General features: G+C 42.2%; 1 protein-coding gene across 3 annotated transcripts in view; it reads right to left on the bottom strand.

The window, feature by feature from the left end:
- Positions 1-249: 249 nt before the first annotated feature.
- The window catches only part of IMMT (inner membrane mitochondrial protein), a 46,090-nt gene continuing 33,441 nt past the window's right edge, over positions 250-12,898 (bottom strand). For all 3 annotated transcript variants that reach the window (XM_060117978.1, XM_060117979.1, XM_060117980.1), the window contains exons 9-14: positions 12,708-12,843; positions 12,045-12,174; positions 6,167-6,390; positions 3,330-3,461; positions 2,222-2,351; positions 250-1,190 (exon numbers count right to left, since the gene is read on the bottom strand). In XM_060117978.1, the coding sequence (XP_059973961.1) occupies positions 577-1,190; positions 2,222-2,351; positions 3,330-3,461; positions 6,167-6,390; positions 12,045-12,174; positions 12,708-12,843 (1,366 nt within the window). In that variant the 3' untranslated portion in view covers positions 250-576. The remainder of the gene's footprint in view (positions 1,191-2,221; positions 2,352-3,329; positions 3,462-6,166; positions 6,391-12,044; positions 12,175-12,707; positions 12,844-12,898) is intronic.

Below are 12,898 nucleotides of genomic sequence, written 5' to 3'. Positions count from 1 at the left end.
TCACTGGAATGATGTATCTCCAATTATAAATGTATTGGCATTTTGGCTTATACTTACATCACTCTTGAGTTTGACCAGCAGGAATCAGTTCACTAGGACCTTGGAGGCCAAGAACAGGCCTAGGGCTTCTGAAACCCGGTTCACAGCCTGGAAACTGAGCGCCCAGGAGTTGCTACTTCTGCTTCTCAAGGAAATTTTCCATATACACAACAAACTAGAAGTGATACTTTTTGAAAAGGGATAAGCTACTCAGTTTTCAATTTCTGTTTTATTCAGTTTGCTCCAAGGGCAAAACCAATAGCAACAGTGACCACAAACATGATTCTGATTGGCTCACAAGCCTGATCAGTAAAACCTGAAAAACAGAAAATGTTACACAAGTTGCAAATAAAGTGCTCCTGGAGTTGAGTGACATGACAGCGAAAAGGAACAGTATAAATGCGACAGGTGTTAACGTTTAGGACAGTACCTGCCACCTGCTCATTTCTGGGCAATTCTGAGACCTTGTTGCCAAGCCTTCATGTATTACTGCCGATCTCCGTTGACATGAGATGTGACAAGACTCTTCCTAGACCTTTACTCTTGCTGCACTTGAGTGGTTCCTATTCCTACGGCGCTGGCGTATGCTGTCAGGATCTCCACTATCTGCTTAGTTTCTAGGGTCATTCGGGCTTCCTTCAGCCAGTCCTGTGCCACTCGTCGGGACTCCCCTTTCAGCTGATTGACAAACTTTGCCGCCAGCTCCAGGTCACCATGCTCAATGCAATAGGAGGCATATGACAGTAACTTAAATGTGTCTGTATCCTCGGGGCAGAGCTCTGCTGGTGGCTTCAGCTGCTGCGGTGGGAACAGCAGCAGGGACTGTAAGTAGGAGAGGAAGTACTGGTATAAGCTATTCCTGGTCTCATCGATCATGGCTACCCTGTGGGCCAGTTTTTGGATGGCATAGAAACGGACTCTAAGGGTCTCTTCACTGTACACCCCACGGGTCAGGGACTCTGGAGGGAGGGCTGCGCTTAGAGCCTGGGCAAATTCACTATCGGAACAGCTGACTTTGATGGCCTCCACTGCGCTACCCAGGGGAACAGTGGGCAGGTCTGCAGATGCCGTCTTCATGCGGTACTTTAATGCCTCCACCGAGAGCCAGAGCTGGTGGGCTTTTCTGGCCTCCTCTTCAGCAACTGCGTGACCTATTAAAAAAAAAAGGCAAAGACAGACTTTTTTCTCCACCTGACTATGTCCTCGTACACAGAGAGAACTGGTACACCTTCCACAGAAGTGGAAGACGGGGCTGGAGAGAGCCTCTGCCAAGCCCATCCCACCACTTATTTATGGTGCGTTCTTTCCTAGCTGGCCTCTTCACAAGAGGCAACAAGGCACGACATCATCTGCTGAGGACTTGTTTTTACTGTAGCCGTGGAGAAAGCTGGGAGGGTGGATGTGCACAGATGAGTCTCCCTTCTTTCTTCCTGTGACATCTAGGAGATGCAGGGTATCTAATTCAGATACATTTATCTTTAGAAATGTTTGAGAAAGAAATGTGTTATTTAAATTAAGCCAAGACTTACATTAAGGCCATCAGAAGCTTTACTTTCTACAAAGAAACGGACTACTGGATCTTGAAATTTCCTGAGTACTTAGCTTATTGCTATGCTTATCTGACAAAAAAGATTCCATCACATCCCACAGAAACCCATTTTATTAATAAAATCCTCACTGTCAGGACATTTCCCTTCCAGTGTGGCACATGGAGGCCTCAGCATAACTACCATCCATTTGGTGGGTGGAACCAGCAAATCACCACCATCCATTTGGTGGGTGGAACCAGCAAACCACCACCTCCAGGTAACCCTCCAACGGCAGAGCCTGGAGGGCGAACATGCAGCACACTGACCTTTTTCTCCACTCAGGGCACGTGAGACCCAACCAGAGTGTGTTGGGTAAACTGCCTTGTGATCTCATGCCGGTCACATAAGGAGTAAAACTTGAAGTTACTTAGGTTTAATTTTTAGATCCTTTTAAATTTCTTCGCACAACTCTCTATACTACAAACTTATCAAATCTGGGGCTAATTGTCTAAGAAATGAATAAAAGTTATTAGAGGGCCTTCGGCATCTTGATTCCCTAATGTCAATGCATGTATACCATTATCCTTATAGCAAGAATTTACCCTAAGAAGTAGGGCTGAAGGAAATTAGCTGTAAGAGGTCCACGTGCTTACTCTGAACAGCCTGCTCGATTCCTCTCAGTCTGGCATAGGCAGTGTTTATATCCAGAGTATAGCTGTCAACTTGCTCTTGACTGAGCCGACGAAACTGTATTTCTTGTTCCGCGAGTTTCTCAGACAGGTCCTGCAATGGTAAATAGTGCACAGAGAGGAGTGATGCTACCACGGTGCATGTCACTTATCGGGCCACTGAGTCTTCCAGTAGCTGTTGCCTCCAAAAGTAAAGAGGGCCTTTAACATCTCAAAACTGGTGTCATGAAACTCCTACATTAGGTGTAAGGTTTCAAAAGCTTCCTAAAGCATAGGTGATGTTTCATCTTCTACAAATTTACTGGTGGAACCTAATATTAGAGGAAGAAGACCAGGAGGGGAAGAAAGAAGTCTATCAAAATGAGAAAATGACAACTTTAGAAAATAAAGTAACTGTATGGCCACCCAGACATTAAATTGTATTCAATATCTTCCACTTTAAGAGTTCATTTTTCTCAAGATGCTCATCAAAGAGAATTCAAAGTCATATAACTTTTCATACTGGTATACATTTCAGTTTTCTGGAGGACTTCCTTACTTGGAAAACCTCATTCCCTTCTTGTGAGACAAAATAATACATTAATATATTATAAATGGCTTGCCGAGTAGAAACTAATTATGATTCAAGGTATCCTGATGGCTTGCTGTGGTTTCCAAACTTAACCTCTCCGGGATGTTTCCTCAAATATAAAAATCTCAGAACTACCACATAATCCACAAGAGTTTGTGGAGATAAAGCAGGTGATACATGTGTCAAGTATTATTACCTGCATTCCGGAAACCCCCTGAACCAACCTTCCTTAAAGCTTTGAAGGCTCCGAATGACTAGGACATAAATACAAAACACATCTGATCAGTAACACACAGGCACACCTTTATGTAAAAAGGAGCAGATGTGAAATATACAAAAGTCCCCCTCCAGCAAGGATAGGCACCATTAGAAATCTGTCCCCATTCTTCCACTCTCAGACTGAATGACATGGAGCACATCAGAAGGAAAGCAGAGACTGTTTATAACGTAAAGGGGAAAAGGAGGCTGAAGGGGAGACGATGCTTTACGACAGGTCCTCACCTGCTCAAACTCGTGTTTCAGTTCCTGTTCTTGGACCCTAAGGACATCTCGTAAGTGGTCGGTGTGGGCAGCAGCCTGGCGGCGAAGCTGGGTTCTCATTTCATTCTCCATGGCATCTCTGACTTCCTCCACCTGTGAGGCCAAGCACAGTGATGAGGAATTCTCAATTCTCCACATACGCTTCTAGCAAAAGAGAAAGACCAGTAACCATGATGATGGCAGCTTCCACGTCCAGAACCCCTTATGATGAGCCGTGCATGGGAACACATTCTTATTTTGAATTCTCATACGAATCAGAAAGCTGAATGTTGGAAGGTGACTCAGACAATGTCGCAAGGCTGTGGCGAAATCAGATTTCAAACAGGGGTCTCTCTAACCCCCAGACTTGAGTTTCTTCCATATCACCAGGCTGCCTCCTGTACAAAGCAAACACTGTCATTTCCTGCATCACATGCTCCCCTGAGAATCAAGAAATCCGAGACCACAGAAATAACTACAAAGACTTGGGATCAAACACAGCTTCACCGCAACCATCTGTGTGACCTTAGGGAAATTATTCATCTTCTAAGTCTCCATTTTCTTGTCTGTGAATAATAATGCCTACCCTGCAGAACTGTTAGGAAAAGGAACAAATATCTGACAGTTACTGAACACAGTTTCTCTCAACAAAGAAAGCTCCTCTGAAACTGCTTATTTTAGTATGAATTTAGATTCAACACAGGCCAAATCAAGCCAAAACTATGAAAAGCCTATAATGTCTGGCCTAACAATTAGCCATGGGTCATATTACAAATTATTTAATACTAATTACCTGGAAATCATAACTTCCTTTTTCTCAGCAACAATATAGTTAATAAATGAACCCATTCAGTCAGTGCATAAATATTTATGAAGTGCCAGCCCTGTGCCAGGCAGTGCCTACTATAAGCTTGGATGCAGTGGTGCTCAAGGCAGACAAACTTCTTGCTCTTTTGCAGTATACATTTCAAGAGAGGAATCAGTGACAGGCAAAATGGACATCTCAGACTGTGGTACTTGTTTTTAAGAAAATAAATAGGACAATATGAGAGAAAGTAATATAGAGACTCTACTTTAGATTGAAGGGAACAAGACAGGGCTACACCAGGGCAAAAGATGTGGTCAAGGCACCAAAACAACACCAAAAAAACCCAAGGTACCTGGTACATTAGGGAAATAAGGGAAGTAAGGGAAGCCTGGCTCACAGCAAACAGGAATGAGATCAAGGGGCTTCTTTGGTATAAGTTAAGAATTTGGATTTTATATTAAATACAGTCGGCAGTCAGTGGAGAACTTTCAGCAGCATAGTGTCTGATAGGAATACATTTTATAAGGACCACTTGCCTGTGTAAATAGACATAGAAAGATGGGTATGCAAACAGGGACCCTGTTAAGATGATACTCTGAACTAAGGTGGTGGTGACTGAAAGAGAGAAAAGTGGAGCGTTGAGGGATTTATTCTGAATGCAGAGCTGGTAGACTCTGTCAATGGTCTGGATGCAAAAACTGATGGAGGAACAACTGAGCGTGATTTCTAGCTTGATCAACTGAGTGGATGGAGGTTTATTTAGACAGAAACAGCTGAGGGGCTGGGAGACAGTTTGGAGAGAATCAAGAAATTTGTTTTGAACATGTTGAGTTTGAAATGACTACTGAAAATCCAGGTGAAGACACCAAGTCAGCTGCTGGACAGCCCTTGAAGCCAAGGCAGAGGTCAGAGCCAGCAATATAAGTGTCAGTAATAGACGGTATTTAAACTTCAAGGCCACAGGACTAGCGAAGAGCACCTAGAGGCAGCTTAGATGGATAAAAGGGTTCAGAACAATGCCAGTGCACGCCGATATCTGAAGGCTAAGCAAAGGCAGCAAGGCGGGGGAAAGGCCAGCAAGTGGGGGGTCTGGCAGCCTAGGGAAGAAAGAGCTTCAAGGAGGAGGAAGTGGACTTCCCTGGTGGCGCAGTGGTTAGGCATAGGCCTGCCAGTGCAGGGGACATGGGTTCAATCCCTGGTCCGCGAAGATCCCACATACCGCGGAGAACTAAGCCCGTGCGCCACAACTACTGAGCCCGTGCGCCTAGAGCCCGTGCTCCGCAACAAGAGAGGCCGCCACAATGAGAAGCCTGCGCACTGCAACGAAGACCCAACGCAACCAAAAATAAATAAATTAATTAATTTTTTTAAAAAAGGAGGAGGGAATGGTCAACCGTGCAGCTGAGAAAACGCGAAGGTAGGATGAGTAGTCGGGTTCCCAACTCAGCCTGTAGACATCTATTTAATACATGATGTGCTCAGACAGAAGACTACAGCTATTTCATCCATGCTTCACCACTAACTACTTAGAAACGCTTGCAGAGAGGGGTCCAGTGGTTGGGGCTCAGCACTTCCACTGCAGGGGGCGTGGGTTCAATTCCTGGTCAGGGAACCAGATCCCGCAGGCCATGTGTTGCAGCCAAAGAAACCCCAAATAAACAAACAAAGAAACAAAAAAAAACACTTGAGGAGAAAAATATACTGGGAATCCAACAGACTCTTTCAGCACTGCTTAAGCGGACAGAGGCTCCACTGGGAAAAGGCAAGCTAGATAATCCTGGATGCCAGCAGCTACTTTCTGACACTCCTGCATCAGCTCAACATAAAGGCTCTCTGCTAGACCAATCCTTCCCCAGAAGTTCTGACTAGAACAAGGGCCAAAGTTCCATTCAAGACGGGGGTTGGCCCGACTTACAGCTGGTACGTTAAAGTCAGTGACTGATGGATTACCTCTAGAAGCAAACAAGTTAGATTCACTTTAAACATGAGGCAGTTTTGCTCCTTTCTTTACCTTTCTGTCCTGTTCAGCCTGTATCTCACTTCTATGATGTTCTAATGCTTTTGCCACTGCAGAGTCAAACGCCCGCTTCTCCTCCAGCTTCTGTTTCTCCAAGGCTAAGGCAATGTGCTGCTTCTCCGTGGCTTTCTGTTCGGCCAGCGCTCTGTTCAGCTGGTCGATGCGGCGATGCGCGTGAGCAATCAGGGAGTTTAGGTCGTCGGTGGACAGCCTGTCAGCTAAACAAAACCACATGAAAATGTTAATGATTTCACCAAAATCATACATCTACAAGGTAACTTGCCTCAACTGATTGTAATTTAAACAGCTAGGAAGAAAAGCCAAGAGGAGCTGACATTTAAAAAGAGATGTAGAGGCTGCCGTGTAATCAGAACTTCACAGCTCATGGCCAGCAACTAAGCGTTTTCAATCCCAAGCAAAATAATTCAGGGAGGCCTCCAGGTATAGAATCTGTTTTTTTCCAGGAACCCAAATTAGCAGTACTTCCAATCTGAACTGATTATAAATTGGCTTTATAACTCACCATAATTTTGCCTCTAAGGACAAAGCTTACAAATAAATACAAAGCTTACAAATGTACTCACTTCTACATTTCCTGCGAAAACTTGAATCAAATCCAAATTCTCTCAGACTTTTCCCTCATAAGAGTTCTCTACTTTTTCTTACACAGATATTATTATCCAGGACAGTGATCTGCAGCCAGAGGTGTCCATCAGAAGCACTTGTAGAGCTTTTAAAAATAATCATACCCAAAGATTCTGATTCTGATGTTTTTTTTTTTCTTTCCCCAATCTCACACTCCAGAAGTGTTCTGATATATTACCACAGGTTAAGAATTATGGCTCTAACAGCAAAATAAAGAATATGGGAAATACTATGATAAACAACTCAATTCCACAATACGCAGATTGAAAAGCAAAAAAACGAAGTGAGGATGAGAGATTTATTGACCAAATTCACCATGTGTAGCTCCTCTGGATACTGATTTGAACAAAACAACTAAAAAAACTCATTCTATAAAGTGATTAGGGATATTTGAACACTTAAGAGATATATCTGATGACATTAAGGAATTACTGTGGACTGGGACAATGGTATGGTGATCACATTTTTTAAAAAACATACTGAAAGTTTTTACAAGCTGAAGAATATAATGTTTGGGATCTGCTTCAACACAAGTTGAGGGAATAAATGAGACAAAAGCAGGCATGTGTCGGTAACTGCTAAAGCTGGGCGACGGGGAAACAGGAGTTCATTATAGTTTTCTTATTTTTAACGTTTCAAATTTTACAAAATAAAAACTTAAAAATGTAAATACATATATATCTATATATCTATACAGGTTTCCAATCACATAGTGAAAACATTTTTGTTCCTGAGAGCACACGGATGACAAAAATATACAAATCAGATTTATCACATGCAACGTAATTCTACTTTAGATTAATTTAGATGGTTTAGTATAAGAATCATAGGCAAAAAAGTAAGACTTGAGTCTTTTAAGACTCAAAACAGAAGTCTTTAAACATAAAATACACATAATTACTCACCTAGGTCAGAAATACCTACAAAGAAAAAGAATAAGTTTGAAAAAAAGTAAGTACATGTTTCAGTTATTAATCATTAAATAGGAATATCCAAAAGAAGGAACCAGAAGCTAGTAGTAGAAAAAGCATATTTTAGTAGTGGAAAGCAAAATGATGAGTTTATTTCCTGAATTTTTTTTAAAGGATCAGAAAATATATAAATCAAGGTAAATTCTAACATTTCAGAAAACAAGAGAGTCAATGATATTAAAGTAGTCTTGGTTTCTGGGGACTCATCTCCAACTACTTTTGTAAAGCAATCAACTTAGTTAGTTTTTACATGGAAACTACAATTCTTGTTTATCCCATTTGCATCAGTTTGTAGACTATTTCACGAAGTCACAGTCCTGGCTGTGTTCTCAATACCACGCCTCTCTTAACACTGCAAATACTTAAGAAATTAATTTTTCTTCTTTGGAAATTTGAAAACAGTGAACTCACATTAAATTTGTGCTTAATGTGTGCAAATTAAACTAAGAATTATGACTCCCTGACGTGGCAGTAAGGAAAAAAAAAACATTCTAGAGTTTGGATGATGCTCCCCACCATGACCACAAGTACCACTGCGTGAAGCCCTGACAGGAGGGGACCCGCAGCCGGTCTCCTGCCTCTCAGAATAAGCTTCTTAACATCCTGGGTATGACCCCTGGATTCAACAAGTTCAAAGACAAGTATGTTTCATCCAAAATGGCTCTAAAAGTTCAACTACTTAATCTGGTATTCAACCAAAGACACAGGGATCTGTCCCAATGCTGCAGGAAAAACTGGCAAAAGATGGACAAGGTTAAGAGATAATAGGTCAGTCTCAACATGGCACGCAAGTATGGCGACATATACTAGTCTATTAGCAATAAAGGAAATACTGACAACCTACAAATTGCACCTCATTCTCTCATCCTGGCAACACCCATGTGCACACCTTCTAGCGGCTCCTCCTCCCTCCTCCCACAGTGGTATCCATTATCTGAATAGTGTTTTTCATTCATTTTGTTATACTTCACATATGCACGCATCCTTAAACAATACAGACTTTCATTTTACATGTTCTTAAGCTTCATGTAAGTGGTATCCTATTTTACATATTCTTCTGCAACTTTTTGCTTTTCCTTAACATTTATGTTCAAGAGAAATGGTCTGGGTCATTCATCTGCACTGACATATGTGTGGTATTTAAGTGTCTTTGATTCTTCTGCTCTTACAAAAACAGTGCTGCTATAAACATTTTAATGAATCTTCCTGAGCACCTGTGTGAGTCTTCCTGAGCTCAGACCTAGGAACTGAACCGTTGGATCGGGAGTATATACGTTGTCAACTTCACTAGATACAAGTTATGGTTCAACAAACCAGTTGCTGGGAATTCCCTGGCAGTCCAGTGGTTAGGACTCGGCGCTTTCACTGACAGGGGCCTGGATTCGATCCCTGGTTGGGGAGCTAAGATCCCACAAGACGCACAGGTGCAGCCAGAAACAAAACAAAACGATTGGTGAATGATCGCTTCTAAGTCTCTGTCCTATTCCTCATTTTCAGTGCCCTTGGCATACACACTGGGTGATCCCTATCACTTTGCCCTCAGATACTACAGCAGCTTTGAATAGCTTCCTTACCCTGAAGCATCCCTCCCTACGTCAAGCTCACCCTCAAGCTCATAAAAATGAATTTTCCTACTTATGGTAATCACATCATTCCTCTTCTCAAAAGCTCAAAAGGGGGTCCTGTGCTGCCAATACAAATCGATCAGCCAGAGAACAGTGAGGCTAATAGGTAAGAATGAGATCCTGGCCCTAGCCCCAAACGTGGACAAACTACTTAAGCCCTCTGTGTCTCAGTTTTCTCATCTATAGAACGGGCATAATAATAAAACTTACCTCAAAGGACTGTTATGAACTTTAAAAAAGTTACTACATGTGAAGCACTCAGAACACAGTGCTAGACATAAAATAATGCTCAACAATGTTAGCTAAATATTGTTACGTTTGCCACTGTGCTCAGCTCTGGAGAACACAGAAAAAGTACTAGACAGATGAGTATCACCAGGATACTTATAACTTAGGGAAATAAGACTAAGAGAAAAATAACTGGTAACACAAGTCAGTACTAATGAGCTTAGTCTAGGTCTTAAAAGAGTTCAGATTTCAGAAGTGAGAACATATATTGAGGGCTGAGGTAATCATGGAATAAGTCACTATCTCCAGAGGGACACAAGCAATCAGTAGCACTGGCAGGAAAACTCTGCAGCTATAGGCATGGCTGGAAGGGAAAACCGTCAGCAGGTGCCACTTGTACCTTTCAATCTATTTTAAAAAGAAGAAATTAAATGGAGGTCGCCTTCCTCCCTCTAAAAAATAATCCAAAGATTACACTGCAGAGGATTTTCCCTTTCTATGTGATACGTTTCTTTAATGCTGGGTTTTTCAACCTTGGTACTACTGACATTCTGGGCCAGATAATCATTAGTTGGAGGGGCTGTTCTGTGCACTGTAGGATGCTGAGCAGCGTCTCTGGCCTCTGCCCTACATGCCAGTACAACCCCCCAACGTGACAAGTCTGTCCCCAGACATTGCCAAATATTCTCTGGGGTCAAAAATGCCCTGAGCTGAGAACACCTGCTTTAATGTTTTCATGCTTTACAATGGGCATTTTTCTCATCAGCCAAAAAAATTTTTTAAATTTTTTATTTTATTTTTTTTTTATCTTGGCCGCACCACGCAGCTTGCAGGATCTCAGTTCCCTGACCAGGGATGGAAGCTGCACCCTCGGCAGTGAAAACACGGAGTCCTAACCACAGGACCAACAACGAATTCCCCCTAACCCAGGTCTCCAAATTTTTTAAGCTAAAAACTTCACAGGCTGGCATGGAAAAATGAGTAGGATTTAGCCTACTGGGAAGACCAAAGACAAGTATTTTAGGTGAGAGAATGCAAATTTCTAGGGACGGCACTCATAACTAACTCTCCACAGGCAAAGCCTGACCTGCCCTTTCAACCTTATTTACTTTACTACAGCCAACCTAGCCTCCCTACTATCTACCAACGTCAGGTTTAAGCCAAGGAGCTTACATCCAATGGACAGAGATACACACACGACCAACAAAAACCAGTGAGTATTTCAGAGGGATTAAGAAAAGGTAACGTGGTAGAGTGGCTTGTGGAGGAGGATGTCTCTGGGATAATCACATCTGTCTCAGTTGTAACCTCAGTGAAGCCCAGCCCTTGAAAGATGCTGGTGAGGGAAACGGTACACATGTGGCTGAAGCAGGCCTGCTCAAGGACACACTGTCCACACTGTCCCCTCTGCTGCTAGTCAGTTAAACAAGTTTAACCAACAACGTTCAGATAAGACTGACTCACGGTTCCCACACTAAACTCTGTGTGATTCTCCATTTAATCCTCTCTTACAAGTCTTGCTTTTATTTTTTGCTTTGACAAGCATCTGGTATCTATCTCCCTCTTAAGTGAGTCAGCTACATTAAAAAAACTACCTACGTATCTGAGTTAATAACAGCCTTGACTCTACTTCTTGCCATGACATCTCCTTGGGTGGCTATGATGCTGTTAAAATTCCTGCACTGTCCTTATTACCTGAGCTCCTTAGACCAGCCACGGTTCTGTGATGCAGCCTTGACGCCTTCACCCCAGAGAGGTCTGTAATGCCAGTTCTTCAGGTGCTACCTGATGTCCAGTTTCTAACAGACACTGGCATTTGAGAAGTACTGTATTGATTTTGTTGAGCCTGGTAATCCCCGTGGTTCTTATTACGCTCACAGAGCTTCAAGGAAAGGTGACTGGTCCCTGCAGTTACAACGTGTAACTGTTGAGTCATCCAAGTTCCATGCAGTCTGACCTACTGGCAAGTTGAAGGCCACACAGCAGATTTCCTTTCCACCCAGCAGCCCTGGGTGAGTTCTCAACCAGCGTTGCCACAGAGCAGTCGTAAGGTGTGCCGTAAGTAATTCATTATGGATGTTTTGAAAGTCACAAAGGTTTTGAATAAGTTTACATATATAGAATATGCTAACAGAGTCAGGGTTATGTCACTTCACTCACTTAGACTCCAAATTACACTGGCTGGAACTTGCGTCCACCATGGCTAAACCAGGTATGTCACCTGTCACAGGTGCGACTGAAATAAAATGCTGAAAACACGATACTGCGTATCAGATGAGGTATGCATGCCAGAGGGGTTTAGACTAGAGAATGGAGCTGAAGCAAGTTTAGATCAGTTGATCAGTTGTTAAGAAAAAAAAAAAAAAAAAAAAGGGAAAGTACCAACACGTCAGCTGTACTTACTTTTCCCTTTCCACCCTGGCAAGACCTCCGGAGTAATACTGTCCAGTTCTCGTTTAAAGTCATCCTGGGCTTGGACTACCAGCTCATGATACTGAGACACGACCTTAGCCTCAGACTGAGCTGCTTTAACCTGAACAGACACAAGGGGTATGTGGTTAAAATGACCAAAAAGTACCATAAACATTCCAAAATATTCGAAGTCATAGTCATTGATTTATTTACATTTGGTTGTGACTGTGTAAGCAATATCTAGAAAGAGATCTCAAGCTCAGAAAAAGGAATGTAAGTCTTGTCTTTGTTTCCTTCTAATTCTATTCAAGTGCCGTGGGCAGGCCCTGTCCCATCTCACTGTGTCCCTGTCCCTCTTTCTCTGGGTCACGGGAAATTACCCATACACATCACAAATGCAGACTTGTGAGATTTCCGTAAGTGGTAATGACCACGAGCAACTATTTACCTATTATAAAAAGTATCAACAATACTGAAGAATCCACTTTGTGTCCAAAGCAAGTTTTTAAGATTAGTTACAACTAATATTCTTTTCAAGGGAAAAGAGAGAAAGATGATAGGAATCTTACTACTTTCCAGAATTCTTAAAAATCCTTTGACAGAACAATTACATTTAAAAATAAAAAATACTTGTACAAGATCTAAGAAACACACCTTTTGGACCACATTATCCAGATCAACTATCATGTTGTGAAGTTTCCCCTCTGCAGCAGTTATATAAGATTTGGCCCCAGCAACCTCTTCTTTCTTTGCATTTTCAATGACACTTTTCATCTTCTCTAACTCTTCTCTGGAAACCAATATAACAAAACAAAGGTTTAGTATTAGTCCTTATCAACTTTATT

This window comes from Mesoplodon densirostris, chromosome 14, assembly GCF_025265405.1.
Source record: "Mesoplodon densirostris isolate mMesDen1 chromosome 14, mMesDen1 primary haplotype, whole genome shotgun sequence".
In the NCBI taxonomy this organism is placed as follows: domain Eukaryota; kingdom Metazoa; phylum Chordata; class Mammalia; order Artiodactyla; family Ziphiidae; genus Mesoplodon; species Mesoplodon densirostris.
Note: the sequence above shows the minus strand (reverse complement) of the source record. Positions and strands in the feature narration are given on the sequence as shown.